The 20,699-nt window shown below is 42.5% G+C and overlaps 1 protein-coding gene across 3 annotated transcripts in view; it reads left to right on the top strand.

The window, feature by feature from the left end:
• Nucleotides 1–4,575: 4,575 nt before the first annotated feature.
• The window catches only part of TGFBR1 (transforming growth factor beta receptor 1), a 74,231-nt gene continuing 58,107 nt past the window's right edge, over nucleotides 4,576–20,699 (top strand). For 2 of the 3 annotated variants that reach the window (XM_027105382.1, XM_027105381.1), the window contains exon 1: nucleotides 4,579–4,737. In XM_027105382.1, coding sequence (XP_026961183.1) covers nucleotides 4,653–4,737 — 85 coding nt within the window. In that variant the 5' untranslated portion in view covers nucleotides 4,579–4,652. Of the gene's footprint in view, nucleotides 4,738–20,699 lie in introns of all 3 variants that reach the window. The other variant, XM_027105383.1, reaches the window with a different exon arrangement.

The following is a 20,699-nucleotide window of genomic DNA, read 5'->3' as shown; positions in this document are numbered from 1 at the left end:
TCAAAAGGATATACTTCAGGCAGAATGAAGGTGATTTGAGATGGAAAGTCTAGAAGTAAAAAGAATGAAGATCAGAAAAAGTGGTAAAAAGTGTATTCAAAAATGGCCACACTTATTCCCCTCTTGGTCTCCACGCCCTTTTGCAATGTGATTTTGCAGATCCTTTTATCAAGAGAGGGAGTCTATTTCCCCACCCTTTGAATCTGGGCTCAGCTCAACTCATGCCAAATCAATGGGATGTGGCAGAAATTATGTTGTGCCAGTTGTAAACTTCCATTCACCATTTTGGACCCCTGAACTGTCATGTTAACAAGTTCAGACTAGCTTGCTAGGATTAAAAACCACGTAGAAAAGCTGACCGAGACTATTATAGATCTGTTCAGCATCAAGTTGATCTGCCACCCGACAGCAGATTCATATGGGAGCTCAGCTGAGATCAGCTTAAATTTGCCTAGACCAGAAAAACTGCCCAGCCTACCCACAGTCTTGTGAGAAATAATACATGGTTACTATTCTAAGCCACTAAGTTTTGAGGTGATTTGTTATTCAGTTAGGAGCACCAAGAGTTAGCAATAGATAATAATGGTATAAATTGATAATGTCTTATGGGTTAAAAAATAAGATAGAAATAAAATATACAGCAATAGATAGATAGCTTATGACTAGAGTTGAAGTGTTCTAGGGTTAAAAGAAAAGATGTTTATTTTTCTCATGTAATAAGAACTCCAGGGATAAGCATTTCAGAGCTGGTTCAGTTGCTTAAGGAATTTATCAAGGACCCAGACTGTCTCCATTTTTCTCTCTGTTATTATTAGCTATGGCCATCATCCTTATGTTCACAAGATGGCTGCTGCACCTCCAGTCATTGCAGCTGTGTTCCAGGCAGAAAGAGGGTGAGAATGTGATACGTCTGTCTCTTCTTTATGAGGAAAACAATATCTTTCCCAGAAGCTCTACCTGGTAGACCTCTGATTATATTTCATTGGCCAGAAATCTGCCACATGGCAATATCGAGGTGCCAGAAGCCTGGGAAATTTTTAGTTAAGTGAACTGCTTTGCCAAAGAAAATGAGGATTCTGTTATAAAGTGAATGTAGCAGTGGATGTAGATTAGGCAACTAGCAGTCTCTGCTCTCTACTTAAGAGAAAACATCTTCCTTGAGGGAATAATACAAAATGAAAAGCAAAGCAAACAATGTACTTAGTATAGAGATGGAGAGGTAGCATTGTGCAGGGGACAGGGCACTAGAGTGAGAGTCTCCTAGTCCTGGCTCAGAAGCTGACTTGCTGGGGGACGGTACCTCATTTTCTTCCCCTTTAAATCACGACGTTGGAGTAAACAAACTACACATTTTTGAGGGCCTATAGAGACTGTGAAGGGAATTAACGTTTATGATAGATTCTTCATGTGCAAGAGCACATTTAGACCTTACAACAAATATATGAGTGTCATTATCCCAGTTTACACTGGGGATGTGAAATCTCAGAGAGATCAAGTAGGGTGCACAGATCCCACATCTAGTAAATGGCAGAGCCAGAATTCCAACTAGGGCCTGCAGACCTCCAAAGCCAGAGGCTTCCTTCGATTGCCCATTCGTTTCCAGAAGGTGAAATAAGCACATGCATTTTTATTTACTGAGTTTTAAGGTCACACTTCCTAAACGAAGTGTCTTTTAAAGCATGACCTGGTAACACTTCCCCTGGGGGTGTTTATTACATACGCAGACTCCTGGACCTCCTTCAGATGAACTGGAGCAGACTCTCTAGGGCTGACACCAGGAATCTGTGTTTTAAAAAGCTCCCCTAGAGACCTCCCCGGTGGCATGGCGCAGTGGTTAAGAATCCGCCTGCCAATGCAGGGGACACGGGTTAGAGCCTTGGTCCGGGAAGATCCCACATGCCGCGGAGCAACTAAGCCCGTGCGCCACAACTACTGAGCCTACTCGCCACAGCTACTGAAGCCCGCGTGTCTAGAGCCTGTGCTCCACAACAAGAGAAGGCACAGCAATGAGAAGCCCACGCACCACAACAAAGAGTAGCCTCCGCTCCCGCAACTAGAGGAAGCCCGCATGCAGCAACGAAGAACCAGTGCAGCCAAAAAATAAATAAATGAATAAAAATTTAAAAATAAAAAAATTAAAAGCTCCCCTAGTAATTTAGAGACATTTTAAATTGGAGAACCATGATTATAAACGTATAATGTATTGCTCCATTCTAATGTAGTTTATTTATAGATCAGTGGCTCATGGAAATTTCCTCCAAATATCAGGAAAATAAAATTTAAAAATAGTCTGTTTCTCCTTCCTGTTCCTTAGTTTCCTAATGAATATGCTCAATTCCATGGAAATGTGAAGAACCTGGAAGTATGTCATAGAAGATATCTGATTAATTGAGGCTCTGTAAGGCAAAGGCACGGATTACTGTGAATGTGAACGCTGATTAGAATCACACAAAGCTGGAAGGGGATGGGCAAAGGAAATGACGTTACTAAATATTTACTATGTTCCAGACACTATTCAGACACATTATGTCATTTAAGTGGTCTAAGACATGTGATTCGATCCCTTTTATTTATAAATGGGGCAGGTACTATTATACTTCCATTTTAGGGATGAAGAACTTAATGATGAGAGAAGAACAATCACTTGTCTGAGATGACTCATTCATTCATTAACTCATTCACACAGTATCTCTTGAGGGCTTATCTTAAGCAAGATATTGAGACCAGAGCAGCAAAAAAAAAGCAGTCTAGAGACCTCAGCTGTCACAAGGCCCTGACCTACCCACCAGGTCTCCACTGAAGAAACCAGAACTGAGAAAGCAGATTGGGGCTGAAACCTGGCAGAAACAGGCTCCCTGGGCTTGGACTGCCTGCTGCAGGGAGCAAGAAGAAAGCTTCCTGCTGGTGGTCTCAGGCAGCCCTAGAGAGCAGGCGGTAACCTTGGTTCCAGCAGTAGCTGCATCCCTGGTTAGGTGGTTCAGTGTATGTATACCAGACCCTTATTTGCCCAGAGGAGAGGAGCAGGTGAGGGGTCCGATGAGAGAGAGCCTAGAAGTAGAATTTGAAAGGGAAGAAGGGGAGCCCCCAAATCTGAACATATCCTCTCACTAACCTTGGGAGATAGATATTATTTCCATTTTATAGATGAAGAAATGGAGGCTCAGAAAGGTTAACTGACTTTCTCAAGTAAATGTTCAAGCCAGAAGGGGAATAGTGCCCGTCGCAGACCTCAGCTCCAACACCTCCACCTTGCCCCTTTAATGCTCAGGAGGGAGGTCTTCACAGGGTTGTAAAATGCTCACCAAGTAGTGCTAAAGTAATTTACAAAGCGATACTAGAGGCTGGTTCTGATTCCTGTTACTAAGGTTTTTTTAACTCCAAGTTCAAAGCGCACAGAAAATAAAATTTTCTCCCTAAAAGGTTCTGTGGAAAATGTTCTCTGTTCTATGTAACAGCCTCCTCATCTGTGTTTGTGTCTGAAGAGAGGACTAGTCTGACAGGAAGAGTGATAAATCTGGAGCTTGTTTTGGCGTCCCGGAGGAAAGGTGGGTGGAGCGTCTCACAGTAAATTAGGAATTCAGAATGAAAACGTAGCCGAGTTTATTTGGGTTTCTAGTGACACCTCAGAATTATTGTGCAGGCGTGTCAAAGGCGGCTCAAAGTAATGACTGCTCCTCCTCCGCCCTCGGGATGCTGCGTGCTAAGAAGGGGGAATGCCTCTCCTTTGGGGATGAGGCTGGGAACCTTCCCTTTCCCACCTGAATCAGGAAGGGACAAGAGGAAAGGATTGTGGTTTGGAGTCCAGTCTGGCTCTGCTGAGTTCCGGAGAGGGGCGGGAGGCAGTTTGGGGGCGTGTCTGAGCTCAGGATTTAAGGGCTGACGCCAGGATTTGGAGACTTTCTTCAGAATTTTTTTTTGGGGGTATCTACGTTTGGGGGTGGACGCTGACAGTGGGAGGAAACAGGAGACTGGGTCGTATCTGAAAGGCACTGAGGTAGGATCTTGGGGCGGGGGGCGTTGAAAGTTGAGGCGAGGATCTGGGGGGTGGAAGTTGAAGCCTGCCTGAAGGTACTAAGGATGTGGGTGAATGTGTCGGGTATTGATGGTGCAGGGCTGTGAATGGGAATCAGGCTCAGTACCAGATCTTAGGTGAGAAGTAAAGAGGCTAGAAGAAAAGAGCGTCGAGCAGCCACAGCCTTTTCCTAAAGCGACTCACACCCAGACACACCCATCGTCCCAGACACACCCAGTGCCCTCGGTGGCTGGAGGCAAGGCAGTACCGGGGCCGGCTAGACCCTGCTCCCACCGGGCCTTCTCCGAACTCCCAGCGGCTTCCACAGCTGCAGGGGTCTGGCGGGTACCCCAGCGGGGAGTCTGAGGGCGTGGCCAGCGGCCCGGCGCCCGCGGCTCTGGATTGGCTGCCCAGAGGGCCCGTAGGCGGGGCTCTGGGTTGGGTCCCGCTCGGCTGTTCGCAGACGGCGGGGAGGCGGGGCCGGCGGGAGCCCGGCAGCCAATGGATGCGCAGCCCCGGAGCAGTTACAAAGGGCCGAAGCGAGGCCGCCGCGGCGGCGGGGGAGGTGGGGCGAGGCGAGGTTTGCTGAGGCGAGGCGGCTGCCGGGCCGGGCCGGGCCACAGGCGGTGGCGGCGGGACCATGGAGGCGGCGGCCGCTGCTCCGCGTCCCCGGCTGCTCCTCCTCGTGTTGGCGGCGGCGGCAACGCTGGTCCCGGAGGTGACGGGTGAGCGGCGGCGCGGCGGGACTGGCGGGCGGCTTCGGGGCGCGCGGACCGGGCCCGGCCTCTGGCTCGCTCCTTCTCTTTCTCAAACATGGCGCGGGGCCGGGGGCGCAGGTGGCGGCGCCTGGGCCGGGGCCGGGCTTTCCTGCTCGGGCCGCCGCCACGCTAGCCGCGGGTGGGGAGCGGAGGCGGGGCTAGGGCCTGGGTCCGAGCGCGGGTGGACTTGCCCGGCAGCCCGCGGCCGCCCCGGCTGCCGGCTCTCCGGGGGAAGTGGCGTCGGGCGAAGCCGTCCGGGGTCGGGGGCTGCCCTCTGGGGAGCGAGTGGGCGCGGGCCGACGGCCGGAGGGTGTGAGGCTGGCCGGGACCGGCAGAGCTGGGACTGCTCCCCATTCCCCTCGGGGCGCTGTGTGGCGTTGTCCCGGGCACCGCACCCCGAACGAGTAGGTGCTCCAGGCTCCGGGGTCCCGGGAGGGATTGGGGTCCGAGGAGGCTTCCAGGGCGGGGTGTGAGCTCTGAGCCTCCAGGGCCTCCCCTAGCAGTGGGAGGGGGGGATGTGTGGCAGAGACCCCCGGGTCAGCAGGGCCGCCCTGGCCTTTGGCGCCGGCCTGACCCCGCCGAGAGGGGCCGCTTCTCCAGACAGGGGTGGCTTTGGAAGGGGAGCTACTGTGAAGCTTTGTGTGAGGACAAGGAGGCACTAACATGTGCGGAGTGCTTCTTCTTTCGTGCTTCTGGGGAAGTGTTGAAGTGAATCCAGTAACCAGAGGCTACAGATTGTTTTCGTAGTAGAAACTTGAACGTTTGCTCACTCTGCGGGGGTTTGGAATGTTTGAATGGAAATGACTCTGAATTGATCAAACGCTTTTATTTCCTCGAAGGAACATCGCTAGAGATGTTCCATTTCTTGAGTGACAGTAGTTTGAATCAGTCGTCTGTGTAGCTGGTTTTCGAGGGAGTGTTTCCTGCGTTTTCCGAAATATTAAATTAGGATGGGGTATGGTCGTCACCTACCTCGCGGAAGGAGAAGTGAAAAACTTTGTTAGCATCCAAGTTATAGTACTAGAAACTGAAATATAGAGCCTTAGTGTAAGCAACTAAGATAAAGTGAAAGTACGTTTCTGTGTCTGTAATTGAACACCAAATGTTTTTAAAACAAAAAATTCAAGACTTAGGGTGCCAATTATTATTAATAGCTACTGTTTTTTAAGAGCTTACTATGATGCAGATGCATAAAGTACACCAAAGTACATTATCTAATCCTCACAACTAAACCCTTAGGGCTATGTGGCATTTGCCCCATTTTATTTATTTATTTATTTATGTCTGTGTTGGGTCTTCGATTCTGTGCGAGGGCTTTCTCTAGTTGCGGCGAGCGGGGGCCACTCTTCATCGCGGTGCGCGGGCCTCTCACTGTCGCGGCCTCTCTTGTTGTGGAGCACAAGCTCCAGACGCGCAGGCTCAGTAGTTGTGGCTCACGGGCCTAGTTGCTCCGCGGCATGTGGGATCTTCCCAGACCAGGGCTCGAACCCGTGTCCGCTGCATTGGCAGGCAGATTCTCAACCACTGCGCCACCAGGGAAGCCCTGCCCCATTTTATAGATGAGAAAACTGAGGTGTGGAGAGGCTAAGTACTCAATTATTAAGAGCTGGAGTTAGTACACTGAGGGTTCAGTGTTTCCAAAACCTATACACCTTAATATATACACCTCACTGTCTGGCATAGCCCATTTTTCTTTTTTAGTCCTCTAATAGTGATCTTTATTATTCACTTTTAGATTTTTGTCCTCACAATTAGAAAAACAGGTTGGCTTCTTTCTGACTCCTAGTACATTCCTTTTTTCTGGCCCTGCCACACAGTGGTATCTAAATTCCCCAACCAGGGATCGAACCCGTGCCCCCTGCAGTGGAAGTGCCAAATCCTAACCACTCCTAGTACATTCTTGGAGTCCCTACACACTGGGCCTACATTAGAGGAAACAATGGAGTTTTGACATTGGCCTGAGAAGGGGGACAAGATAAATGTGTGGACAGGTGGGAGAATCAATATAGTTATGCATCAAGCATAAGTAACATTTCCACACCACTATTAACTCAAGTAGCGTAGTTCACTCTTTTCCACCTAGCTTAGCACACAAAGTGTTCGTGTATTCAAGCATCAGTATTGGACTTAATAGATGTACAGAGTATTGCTCAGCCCATGCCCTGGAGGAGCTTACAGACTACCCTGGCATGCCTACAATACAAAGCCGATCCAGGAGCTATTACTATGCTTAAGCCTAGACTACCTCAATTGGTCTGCCTGTTCTCCTTGATTATGTTGATGTTTCCATTCATCCTTTCATATATTCTGAAGAAGCGCAAATGCTTTTTAAAATTTATAATTTGACTTCCATTTTAAGAGTTTGCAGTTGTTCCTTATTGTCTCGGCATCAGTTTTGTATTTCTCTGCCCAGCTTCTGCTCTCTCCAACATAGATTTCTCTAGGGAAATTGGTTCCTTGTCCGTGGTACACAGTTTAGTACCACTATGTCTACATATATATCCTGTGTGAGAATGCTTCCTTTCTGCCATTTCATAACCTTTTCTTTCAAAACATGCCTAAAACCCAACTCTTATTTACATTAATGCCTCTTGAATGTTTTGTCCTTTCTTCATATGCAGCCATCAGTTTAGTCCTGCCTGTTACCCCTCAAATCCATTTGCTTTCCAGAGTTTCTCTCACCTAGGCTTTTTTATAGGCTGCTGCCAAGCTAATCTTCCTTAGCCATCCCCACAGAGGGTTTACGAGATTTCCCATTTGTATTCAGTGCTTAGAGCAGTACTTGAGGCTTATGATTAGGGCCATCTCTGTGTATCCAACCAGAGATCTCACATCCCACTACTGCAAACCCTCGATTCCAGCGTTTTCTATTTTTCCACTCACTCCACTTTTCAGCCTTTTCACTACATATTTAATTTTGCCCCTTTTGGGAGTGTGAGGAGAGAAGTTCTCAGTCCTGACTTCCTATACTGCTTTAGTTTGTGAACTCTTTATTTCCCTGAACTGTATAGAACTTACACTTTGTGTTGTCTATTTCTACCATGTTGCACTGTTACTTAAAAATACTCTCTAACGTGTTATAAGTACCCAGAGGGCAAGGATCATGCCTTTTATTTCTTTTATGGTCTCAGAACCTAGCACTATGTTTTATATTCTGTTCCACTTAAATGCTTGTTGTTTAAATTAATTCTGTTTGACTTGAGTATTCCTTTAGTGTTTATACTGTTATATGTAAGTACAGTTTATACAATATTAATTGAGAATTCTGTGTACAATCAGGAAAAGTCATGTGATGTGGTAAAAGAAGCAGTTGGTTATTAGATTTGGTTATTAGCCCCAACTTCTAGATATGCAGAAAATGGGGATGATACCTACTTTGTCTAGTTTATGAGATTGTGAAGATCAAATGAGAAAATTGTATTGGCATTTGAGGTTGCTATTTTGTATTGTTATTAATAGGAGGGCTGATGTTCAACCAGCAATTCCCACTGGGCCACGTGTGTTTTGATTGGTTAGACATTCTTTCTGATTGGTTGGTACCACTGGGGTGCTAGTTGTTAATACTTTTAATATCACCCCTGCAGAGAGGCATCAGTATTCAAAGAGGGAAGTGAGTATTCTAGACTGAAGTGACTGGGGGAGGCTTCCTGGACACTTTAGGACTTAAACTGACTTTGAAGGGTGGCTAGAATTCAGTTGGGCAGAGAGGGGGATTTGATGAGTGTTAAGCTCTCTCTTTGTAAGCTGTGTCCCCCAGTTCCCCTAGGGCAGGAAGCAAAAGCTTCTATTGTCTGGCTGGCAAGTTACTCTTTATAGAGTTAATTTCCTTATTCTGAAATGTGGGGTTTGGATATATTAACCACTGTTATTTTTTCCCATATTCTAAAAATTCTCTAATATGTGACTGGAAACAGAAAGGTAATCTAAGTGGGATGAGTAAGGGAGAGTAATATAATGGGATGCCCACCAGGGCTAGGCATTCAAATGTTGAAAGTCATAAATCACTGAGTTTACAGATGGAAAAGCATAACTCTAGAGATTAGGTGAATTTCTCAGGGTTGGGCAGAACCAGGACAGGAACTTTGATTTTTCTGATTCTAGATCTTGTGTCCTATATGGCAGTTTAAAATGTGAAGGATTTGGAGGGGGGAGGAACAGAGTTAATGGAGTGACTTACCTAAGTGAAGTTACCTTGAATTTCACAGAGCTTAAGAAAAGTGAGTTCTGAAAGTGGGAGGGAGGGGAAATAATTATAGGTTATAAAGTCCTCAATAGAAGGTCAGTACCTTTTTTATACTGCTGAAAAAAGGGCCTGGTGTACTGCTTTTTTTTTTTTTTTTTTTTTTTGCGTTACACGGGCCTCTCACTGTTATGGCCTCTCCCGTTGCGGAGCACAGGCTCTGGACGCACAGGCTCAGCGGCCATGGCTCACGGGCCCAGCCGCTCTGCGGCATGTGGGATCCTCCCAGACTGGGGCACGAACCCACGTCCCCTGCATCGGCAGGTAGACTCTCAACCACGCAGGGAAGCCCGTGTAGTGCTTATTGATTGAGAAAAGTAGGCTTATAGTAGTTTGGAAATTTTGGTTTAATTGAAGTGGGATGTAATTGAAAGGCCTTGTAGCACATGGTTAGGTTTAGAATTTTAGATGATCTACTTTGTTGTTGAAATTAAATGGGGAGGAACTTCCCTGGTGGCACAGGGGTTAAGAATCCACCTGCCAATGCAGGGGACACGGGTTCGAGCCCTGGTCCGGGAGGATCCCACATGCCGTGGAGCAACTACTGAGCCTGTGCTCTAGAGCCCGTGAGCCACAGCTACTGAAGCCCATGCTCCTCAACAAGAGAAGCCACCTCAATGAGAAGCCCTTGCACCGCAACAAAGAGTAGACCCTGCTCACAGCAACTAGAGAAAGCCCTGGCACAGCAACGAAGACCCAACACAGCCAAAAATAAATAAATTAATTTAAAAAAAGAAATTAAATGGGGAATGGACATGTTCAAAATAATGAAGAAGGAGATAAATCTTGTTCCTGTGGGGAAGGATGCTCCTGTGAAGACTTTTGTTGACAGCTTCTCCTAGGCCTAATTGAAACAGTTGCCTGAACTCAATGCTGTTCTTTAGTACAGTTGTATTGGATCAGATATGTTCATGTCTAATGAAGTGGGTTTTGAAAATGCCAGTATCCTATGGATGGCCCTTTTGATACGAGAACATGTCTTTTCAAACCACAGAATCGCCTGCACATGTCAAAAAACCTCATGCCTTTTGCTGTTCTTTCTTGGTCATGGCTTGCATAATGCAACTTTTTCTGAAAAGATGGACGCTGGTTTGATACCATGTGATTGGGTCACATCTTTGCCTCCTGGTTCTGGAATTGACAGCAGATGCTGGCATGTTTCTCAGGAATTTTCATGTCTTGTTACATAGAACTGGCTGAAAAAAACTTTTGGAATCTTCTCAAAATTTATAGTCTGTCTTGACCCAGCCTAACTGCAATACTTAGGATAATATTTAATGCATTATTTAATGTAATTTTCTCAATATCAAATCTAAGCAGTTTCCATAAACATTAAGATTTGCTGCTACGCTGAATTAGATCCAGGTTTAGCTCTACAGTTTTAGTCCAAAACTGCAAGTAAGTTTCTTATGGTTACCCTTTTTACATGTGAACTTAACGATTGATTGACTTGTAGGCTTTTTGCCTTAGACACTTTCTCAAACACTAGGTAGAGTAAGTCTGATTGGTTTTATGGGTCAAATTTTATAGATCACATCTGGCCTTTTGTAAAGCTGCTCTTTCATTTTGGCAATCTGAGAGCAATATACATTATACAGAATGATTTATAACAAAAATATTATGACTTGCAGGATGTACACACAGGTTGCTTTGACATTTCTGTGAAGGTTCAGTGGTCCTTGCATCATTTTATCAATCTGTAAGGAATATATTTTAAGAATGTGCTAGGAATTCTACCTGCCTTGTCTCATTTAATTCTCATAACCAGCCTTGGATGATAGTTGTGTAATAGTACAAAAGCTTCTTACTTTTGTACCAGTTAATTTCCAAAAGACTCTCTTTTTAAAAAAAAAAAAATTAATTAATTAATTTTTTTGCGGTACGCGGGCCTCTCACTGTTGTGGCCTCTCCCGTTGCCGAGCACAGGCTCCGGATGCGCAGGCCCAGCGGCCATGGCTCACGGGCCTAGCTGCTCTGCGGCATGTGGGATCTTCCCAGACCGGGGCACGAACCCGTGTCCCCTGCATTGGCAGACGGACTCTCAACCACTGCGCCACCAGGGAAGTCCTGTCGTTCATATTTTAATCATAAATACATTTGTAAAAGGAAGACACTGCTTCAGATGGAACAGATAGTGACTAACAGTAGTCCAACCACTGAGACTCAAATGATTGTGCATTACCATTGTGCATTACCATTAACTCCATCAGCCTGGGTAGGCAGAGTTGTCAGGATTTTGCTCAGATTGGAACTTAGTTTGTTCCTTTGAAAGTATGTAAATAGAAGAGCTTCTGTGTTTCCATTCTACAGACCAGGAAACTGAGGTCATGATGTTAATGAATGATGGAGCCTGTGTTTAACCTTTGCAGAGTGTGTACTCTTTCCTCTACATCATGCTGCTTTCATACACAGTAAATATCTTTTTTTTTTTTTTTTTTTGCGGTTCGCGGGCCTCTCACTGTTGTGGCCTCTCCCGTTGCGGAGCACAGGCTCCGGATGCACAGGCTCAGCGGCCATGGCTCACGGGCCCAGCCGCTCCGTGGCATGTGGAATCTTCGAAGCCAGACCGGGGCACGAACCCGTGTCCCCTGCATCGGCAGGCGGACTTTCAACCACTGCGCCACCAGGGAAGCCCAGTAAATATCTTATAATGCTCATTTTGTCAGGAAGGTTTTCTTCCTTCCTTCCTCCCTCCCTCCCTTCTTTCCTTCCTTCTTTCCTTCACCATGAGAATATGCTTCAGCTTGTCTTTATTACAGTTTGCATCTTTGCAGCTTACTCAGATGCTTGCAGTCTTTCTTTGACGTTATATTTTTAGGTAATTCGAATCTCTCCAATGATTCTAATGATGGTTGATCCCTCACTATTTGTGTTGATTTATTTATATTCATAGCAAACTCTTTGCTTCTCAAATTAACATAGGCACAGACCTGAAAATTTGAATCAGAGAAGAGAAAAAAGCTATCATTGTCCATCGTTAACATTTTGGCTTATTCTATCCCGTTGCATTTTTTTGTATAATATAATCATTCTTTAATCATTCTGTCTCAATAGTTTATCAAAGCTAAATAAATATGTTTTTAAGATGGCAGAGCTTTGGCTTGTAGAAGAAATAGCTCATTTAATCTTAGCAAATATTTAGTAATGGTCAACTCAGTGGGAGGTATAGAAAAAGACGCACACTTGCTTTCAAGGAGTATGATGCTGGGGAAATATGAATACAGATTCAGTAATAGCAACCACAGGGATTGCTCTCTAAAGGTGATAGGACTTGATCTTGTGCCTTGTAGAATAGGTAGGGTTTAGAGAGGATAAGGGGCAGAGGGAAAGTACTCCTAGGTAGGGGAGGATGATGTGAGTGAAGAAGGAGCATGCTAAGTTTAAAAATTTTAAGGGGAGGAATGGAAGTTCATGATTTAAAGGGTGGGCTCAGAGAATTATGAACCTTGAAAATCAGGAAAAAGAATGTTTAACTGCACCACAGAGGAAATGGAGTAGGGTGGCTACCTAGGAGGTTTTGGAGTAGGTATGATGGCCTTGGGAATGGAGTGAATGGGTGGCTCTGTGACATTTTAAAGAAGTAGGAGCAGCTGGTAGTCATGCCTTTGCATGGCTGTTGCCTTGCCTGCAGGCTCTTGGCTTCCTCCCTCACCTCTTCTATGTCTTTGCTCACATGTCACCTTTTTCTCAAAGAGACTTACCCTGACCACCCTTTTGTAATTGTCATTACCTTGCTTTGCTTTTTCTTTCTTTTTTTTTTTTTTTTTTGCGGTACGCGGGCCTCTCCCATTGCAGAGCACAGGCTCCGGACGCACAGGCTCAGCAGCCATTGCTCACGGGCCCAGCCGCTCTGCGGCACGTGGGATCTTCCCAGACCGGGGCACGAACCCGTGTCCCCTGCATCAGCAGGCTGACTCTCAACCACTGCGCCACCAGGGAAGCCCTGCTTTTTCTTTTTTTTAACACTACCTTCTGAAATACAGTATTTACTTATCATATTTACTTATTTACTATGTTTATTGTTTCTCTCTAACTACTAGGATATAAGCTTCATGAAAGTGTATATCTTTGTTTTGTTAATCAGTGTATCTAGAGTGCAAAGAAAGTGCCTGGTGCATCGTAGGCACTCAGTAAATATTTGTTCAATGGCAGTCAGTGGCTCTTAACTGTAAAAAGGTGGAGTACAAAAGTTAAGAAGGACTCTATGAAGTAAAAAAAGAATGACTCCAGGATTTTTATACCTATATAATGCCTTTAACTAGTAAGGAATTTGGTGAGAGAAAGATAGAAGGGTAGTGAATTCTGATTTGAGCATGTTGAGTTTGAGGTGAAAGTAGGATAGGCAAGTGAAATGGTTCAGTAGGCAGCAACAATATAAGACTGGAACATGGTTGGAATGGGAGAGGACCTTAGGCAGAGAAATGATTATCAGCATTTCCTTCCACCCCATTCTTTTGGATTCTCATGCCCCGCAAACCACCTTAAGTGGAGTATTTATTTTGATCCTGAATTCCTGGCTTAGATGTGGAGCCTTGCTCAGTTCACTGTTAGATTCTTCACTCCCGGTTGCAGGTCCATGTTTTGTTACCCACCCCCACCCCCACCCCCAAGCCAAAGAAGTATATATTCAGAATCATTTGTGAACTTCTGGTTCTACTGAAATAGGCCTTTAGGCTATGCTGCTTTCTCTGCAGTAATATGACTGACTTCCTGGGAATCTGCTCTGGTTCCTGGCTGAGGTACAAGAGAGGGAGTTTCTTGTTTGAGGCCTGCATTTACTCCACTGGCTTCACGTCACGGTTGTGACGTTAATAGGTATTACCTTACTGTCTCTTGGAGCTTCCTGATGGCAATATTGTTAAACGCTTTTCATGCTACTGTTTTTCTCTGTGAACCAAACACTGGTGCACTTGTACATATCTAGACCATCTTTATTTTTCTCTTTGGATTGATCTAACTTATTTGTTTTCCTTCCAATTTTGAAGGCATTTAAATCATGTGACTTGGTTGCCAGAAATGTAATAAAATCTTTATGGGAACAGGTATAAGAGCCCCCACATATTTGTCTGGCATTAGATTCTAATCAGTGTGTCTCTTTGTCTGGCATTAGATTCTAATCGGTGTGTCTCTCTGGGACTCACTTTTCGCAGGAGGATAACACCTAACTTAAATGATGATTGTGAAAATAATATGTATCAATAGTAGTGTTTATAGAGTACCTAGCACATAGCCTGATACTGATAAATATTCAATAAATGAGACATACATTTAAATAAGTGAAGAAATGCCTTTTGGAAGAGGAAATACATGTCTGTGTAATGAAGAACTATGATTAATTGGTAGACTGAGAGGCAGATTTCACTCAATGTAACAAAGGACTTTGTATCAATGGGAGCTGTCATGAAGTGGAACATTATAAGGTGTTATGTTCCCTGTCACTGGAAATATTCAGGCAGAGGTGGGAGGCAGAGATAACCTTCTGTCCAAGAAGTTGTAGAACACATTTCTTGCATTAGGTGAGAGGATGGAATTGATTATCTCCAAGCTCTTCTTCTATCCCAGAATTCTGTACTTACAGGTGTAGTCCAGGCTTCCTTGCTCATTGCTTTTAGCCAGCATACAGGCTCTCAACTTCCCTAGCATTCACGGCTTCAAGATGAGCACTGTTTTATAACTTTATCTTATGGTATGGGAAAAATTTATTCAGGCTTGGCTTGTCCTCTGGCCGTTTTCTATAAAAGAATTTAGGACGCTTGAAATAAAAATATATGCAGTAAGACCAAAACTAGTGATCAGAAGGATAAGAACCAATAAGTAAAAGAGGAAAAGAAAGAGAAAAATTAGCTATAACTTTTACCTGAGGAAAGCTTTAGTAGTTGAGCACAATAATTAACTTTGAGTTTTCCAGGATTGAGGGCAATAAGGGAACCCTGAGAGTTTGCATAGATCTCATTGCCTGTTGTTGAGAACACATGAGGAGGCTGCCACCTTCCTTAGTAAAATGGAGCCCCCAAACACGAAGACTGCAATGCAGGGAGAATTTCCAAGTGTTAAAAGAGTTCCAGGACCTGGCAGCCCTGATTCTTGTTCTCAGCCTTCCTCTTTAATATGTTTGAGGATTCAGTTTAGTGCTGCTGCTACCATTTTTATTCTGTACTCTAAGGACACACTAATTTTACCTTAATGCCAGTGAAACAGCTGGTATAAGGCTGGAATGTTTAAATCAAGCTATCCTAAAAGCTATGGATAGAAAGCAACATAAAACTATTCATTCTGGTTTACAAAGACTCTGTCTTCAGGTCCTTATCTTTTGGCCTGTCTCCATTTGGCAGACAGAGTCTGAATACTGCCACCAAGTGAACTGAGCCAGACATCTACCTCTTTTCCCACAGGCCCAACTCAGCAAGGTCCAGAGTGTGTCTTTGCTTGGGTTTCCTGTTTGAAGAACTGCCTCCTTTCTGGGTGATGAATTATGGGAATGATGACTTCCTTTAGGAGAGACTGCACTTACCTAGAGAGCATATGTTGGTTGTATAGTAACCCAATATTCATATGAAAAATACCCACGTATGTTACCATAAAGGACATTCTTTGGTTAGAGACATGCTTATTTCACTGGGGAAAACAAGTTTCTCTCTGCTCTTGAGCATAATCTATTATAGAAATCATTGTATAAGGGGCATTGGGAAAAAAGTGAAGAATTTGGGTTTATCACTCTCCATGACTTGAATGAATTCACTTGCCTTGCGTATTCTGCAGTTGCAGAGTTACTTTAGGCCTGTTCCAGTGTTTCCTTGTTCTAATCAACAGGCTGAACCTCCTTATTTTTGTTCACTTGCTTCAGGATAACCATTCCATCTAGATTTCCGAGGTGTGAACCTCACTGATTGCATAATAGTGTATATTTATAGTTCTAGGACACCTTGTACAGGCATCCTGTTACATTTCTACAATATAAGATCTTTAAATATGTATGGAAATAACAAATAGCTCCCATGCAGAAAAGCAAAGACAAATTTTTTTTTTTTTTACTAGAAATAAGGACTAATATACATATATCAGAGCACTGAACATAGAGGAGATAAACCTGAAGAGGAATATAGAGATAAAAGCAGTAACGGTGGCTTTTCATTTATACAAACACACAAACTCTTACCCTCTCTCTCTCCTCTCTCTCTCCCTCTCCCTCTCCCTCTCTCTCTCTCTCTCTCTCTCTCTCTCTCTCTCCCCCCCTCTCTCCCCCCCCTCTCTCCCTCTCTCCTCTCTCTCTCCTCTCTCTTCTCTCTCTTCTCTCTCTCTCTCTCTCTCACACACACACACACACACACATACAATGTGTGTATGGGGCTTTTTTTTTCTTGATGTATTCATTCCCAAACCAAACTATAATGTGCTCTAATTGAGTCTCTTTGTTTAGCACATGGCTATTGATTTGAGTACTTTCTCCAATTGAAAAACTGACATTTAAATTTTGTTATTCAGTGTACAACTGATTTGAATAAAACACCAAGATTGTGTATTATAGATTTCCTTCAACAATAATTATATGTAATTATTTTACCAAAATAAACAAGTTAAAGTAGTTTTAGCTATTTTATCTCATTTCACATTTGGGGAAAAAATTACAGACCAGGGATAGAGTTTGCTCTTGTTTCTCAATGAGGAAAGCTAATTTCTGATTGCTAGTTCCAGCTGGTTCCACCAGAAGAGTGTATAGTTGATGCTAGTAAAGAGCACTGAGCATGTGGAGAGGAAGCACAACTGGAAATAGGTCAGGCTGGCCACATGCTGCTAAAACAGGTGACAGTTTTCATGAGTGTGGTATCTCAGAAATTTTAAGGAACCTGTGAAGATTAACTGAGTTTATGCTCCTAAACTTGGAGCATACTTCCTGGCACATAGAAAACATGAAGTAAATGATTGTTATTAAGAAAATTGTTTTTTATAGAATCATAGAATTTTTAGACTAGAAAGGACCATGAGACCGTGATTATCATTTTGTCTAACGTTATAAGTTAGGAAACTGGAGCTCAGACATTACGTGGTATTTCAGGATAAGCAGGATAATTTCAGGATAATAATTCAGCTAATGACTGAACAGGAATCCACTCCCTCCTCACAATTTTATTTAGCATCCCTTTTCTGACTCAAGCCTCCATTAGGGAGAATGATGTTTTTAAAATCGCCTAACTTTGTGGAAGATTTCTTTAAATACTATCAAATCAGACCCTAACAGATGGATGCATAGATGGATACATAATGATAAAATCAGTATAGCAAAATAGTAGCAGTTATGGAATTTAAATGGTGGTTATAGAGGTGTTCACATTTCTGTCAATTTTTCTGAATGTTTGAAAATGTTCATAATATAATGTTGGGGGGGGACTAAAAAAAATCTATACCATCTCCTCACCCCAGATATGTTTGTATTACTGATTTCTTTGAACACAGACCAACCAGCGGTACTTGCTACAGCCAAAGGAAATAAAACAACTGGGGGTCCAGGGCCCTCTGGCATGCACATTCTAGGCCCTTTCCTTGACAGTCTCCAGGGATTGAGAACCACAGGTCTGTTTCAAGTTTTTCTGTCCTTTTCTTTCTTTTCTCTATCCTTTTTTTAAATTACAAGTGATAGTTGTGCATTGCAAATTTGAAATTCCCTACTCACCAACAAACAAGCCAATTAACACAATTAGCACTATAGGTGACTTTCCTATGAACAAAGGCTCTATTTTTTTTTCTTTCTATTGTTTTGCTTTCTCCCTTTCCATGGTAAATTTTACTTTTGTTCTTTTCCTTCTTATTTTTAATGCCTTTATAATCTTGAGTATTTCTATTCTTATATAATCTTTCTCCCCAAGATCACAATTGTTTCTTCCACCTTATCCTTTAAAAACAAAACAAAAACAAAAATGTGGCCACATAAATATTCTTTTAGCTGGGGCCTTTCCGCCCTTTCTTATATATCACCTAAGTTTTGTCAGATCCAGCCTACCCTTGCCTTGTGATGGGAGAAGGCGAAGCAGGGAGTTTCAATAAATTGGGTTTTAGGACTCAGGCAGAAACCTTAGGGGATACTCTTCAAGGGTCAGCAGACTCAGAATTAGCTGTGCATTGCAAACAGATGGTATGCCCTAAGGAAATAGTTGCTCTAAGCAATTGGGTCCTTGCATCTAATTTAGCTTAGAGATCCTGGAACAGGGAAAACAAGTCTCATGAAGCAAATGAGTATAATCACCTATGAACCATTATAAACCATAGCTAGGGCCTAATAACTATTAACTTATGTATAGATATCATAACTCTGTGCCGCCATATACACATGCTGCATAATTCTGTACAACATAATTCTGTGCTGTATCTTCTATTCTCCAAAGGATAAGTAACATCAAGCCTTAGCAGACTCTAACCAAGCCCCTGCTAGAGGCCTTCTTCAGTAACCAAAATGGTACTAGTAATTGGAAAGCTGAATTCCTAATGCTAAGTCTTGGGACGTCTAGATTTTGAGGTCTGAAAACTTTTAGGTTGATTACAGTACATCCCCAAGCTCCAGTTTTTATATACACATAGTTTAGTCTTAAAAGGGTAGTGTTCCTCAAAGGAGTTCAGACAACCCTAGCTGCTTGCATCCTCATGCCCCAAGGGAGGCCATGGATTCAAAGGTTAGAAATATTGTAACAATATAACTGTTATAAAAGCGTCTCATTTTGAGTGGGCTTTTCTGCCCTTGCTTGGTTTAGTTCAGGTTTCTCTAGGAGACTGTAACTAGAATTGAACTGCTTTCTTTGACTTTTTATTTGACAAGGGAGATGACCATTTCAGACTAGGGAAGGCAAGAAGGTTATAGCCTGTGTAAGTTGTGGTTCACCAAGTCTCAGATTTCTAACAGTATCTATCATCTTCCTTTTGGCTAAATTCTGTTATTTTTTCCTTTGTTTTGCAAAGGGGTGGGAATGACATAAAGCTAAATACCAGGAGACTCAATTAAGAGTAGAAAATGTGATTGCTTCTGTGGAGCGGGAAATAGGAAGGGTTGATTGTTCAGGAGTTGTTACCTTTTTTTTTTTTTTGGTAACAGTCTTGTAGAACTATTTGACACCTTAAACTCTATACATATACAACTTTGATCAAAATAAATCTAAGTTAAAAAAATTAATGGTAAATATATGGCAGTTATAAATCCATGAGTGCTTAGTAAATATGAAGGATTGAACTCCCCTGTTGAAAAGACAGACTCTTAGATAGGATTAATACAGACACAGAGGCCTGCAGTCTAACAAAGTTTCTCAAGAGACACTTAAAGTGACATCAAAGGTTGAAAGAGTGGAATAGAAAAAGGCAAATCTGACCCCCAAAAAAGTAGGTATGATAAGATTAGTACCTGACAAAATAAAATTCAAACTACAATAGCATTAAAGGGAAGAAAGAGATGTATTATATTTTATTTTGATAAGAGGTACCATCTCTTAAGACATGTCATGAATCTTTATGCAACTAATAAAATATTGTCAAAATATGTAAGGCCAGAATTGTTAAAAATACAAGAAGACATTGATAATTTCACTGTTTGTAGATTAAGAAAGCAGTGCTTGAATAACATAATAATAAATAATGTATTCCAATTTCATAATCATGAATAATATTTTTGCAAAATAATTCTGCAATTTTCCAGGAAATTGATGATTTGGAAGTCTATAAAGAAAGGTCAGATTAAAAATTAACAACCAAAAAAAAAAAAAAACCAAAATAAAAAATGTATCTACTTGGAAATGTAAGATTATTCTTCTAAATAATCCTCAGGTTAAAGAAGAAATTACAATTGTAAATTACAAGCCATTTAGAAATGAACAAGAGCATATCAAACCTAGTGGGAGTTTTGCTGAAGGAGTACCCAAAGGAAAATCTGAAAGTAAGAATATTCAAAATCAAGCCATAGACCAAGTAAATACAAAGAAAATAAGGATTTAGAAACAAATTAAAAAAAACAGATATGATACATAGAACCCCAAATCAGTTCTTTGTAAACACATTATTAAAATAGACAAATATTTGGTAAATCTAAAACAGAAAGACATGGATAGAAAAATGGCAAAGGAGAATGGTGTCTTTTTGTTGAACTGTAATGTATTTTAATGTCCAATTTCAGTTTTTTTCTCTTTAAGGTTAGTGCTTTTTGAATGCCATTTGATTAATATTTCCAGATTCAATGTCTTGACAATGTTTTTCTGTGTTTTCATCTAAAAGGCTTCTTGTTTTACCTTTCACTTTGAGATGCACAGTCCATTTGGAGTTGATTTTTGATTATGGTACGAGATTTTATTTTATTTTTTTCATTTTAAAAATATGTATGCCCAGTTGACCCAGTACTATTTGTTGGTAACGCCTTCCTTTTCCTAGTACACTGTGTTGTCACGTGTACTATAAATCAAGTAGTTGTATATGTGAGTCTGTTTCTGGAATCTCTATTCTATTTCATTGGTCTATTTGCCGTTGTGCCAATACCACACTTAGTATTATAATGTTATAATGGGTCTTGATATCTAGTAGTTAGGTTTTCCAAAAGCATTGTTTTTGAAGATTGCTTTGGCTGTTCTTGGGATGTTTTTCCACATAAATTTTAGAATCACCTTGTCAGTTCACACACACACACACACACACACACACACACACACACACACACACACACACA

This window comes from Aethalodelphis obliquidens, unplaced genomic scaffold (assembly GCF_003676395.1).
Source record: "Aethalodelphis obliquidens isolate GAN/ISIS:26980383/991018 unplaced genomic scaffold, ASM367639v1 scaffold7, whole genome shotgun sequence".
NCBI lineage: Eukaryota > Metazoa > Chordata > Mammalia > Artiodactyla > Delphinidae > Aethalodelphis > Aethalodelphis obliquidens.
This window is presented reverse-complemented; position numbering and strand designations above follow the sequence as displayed.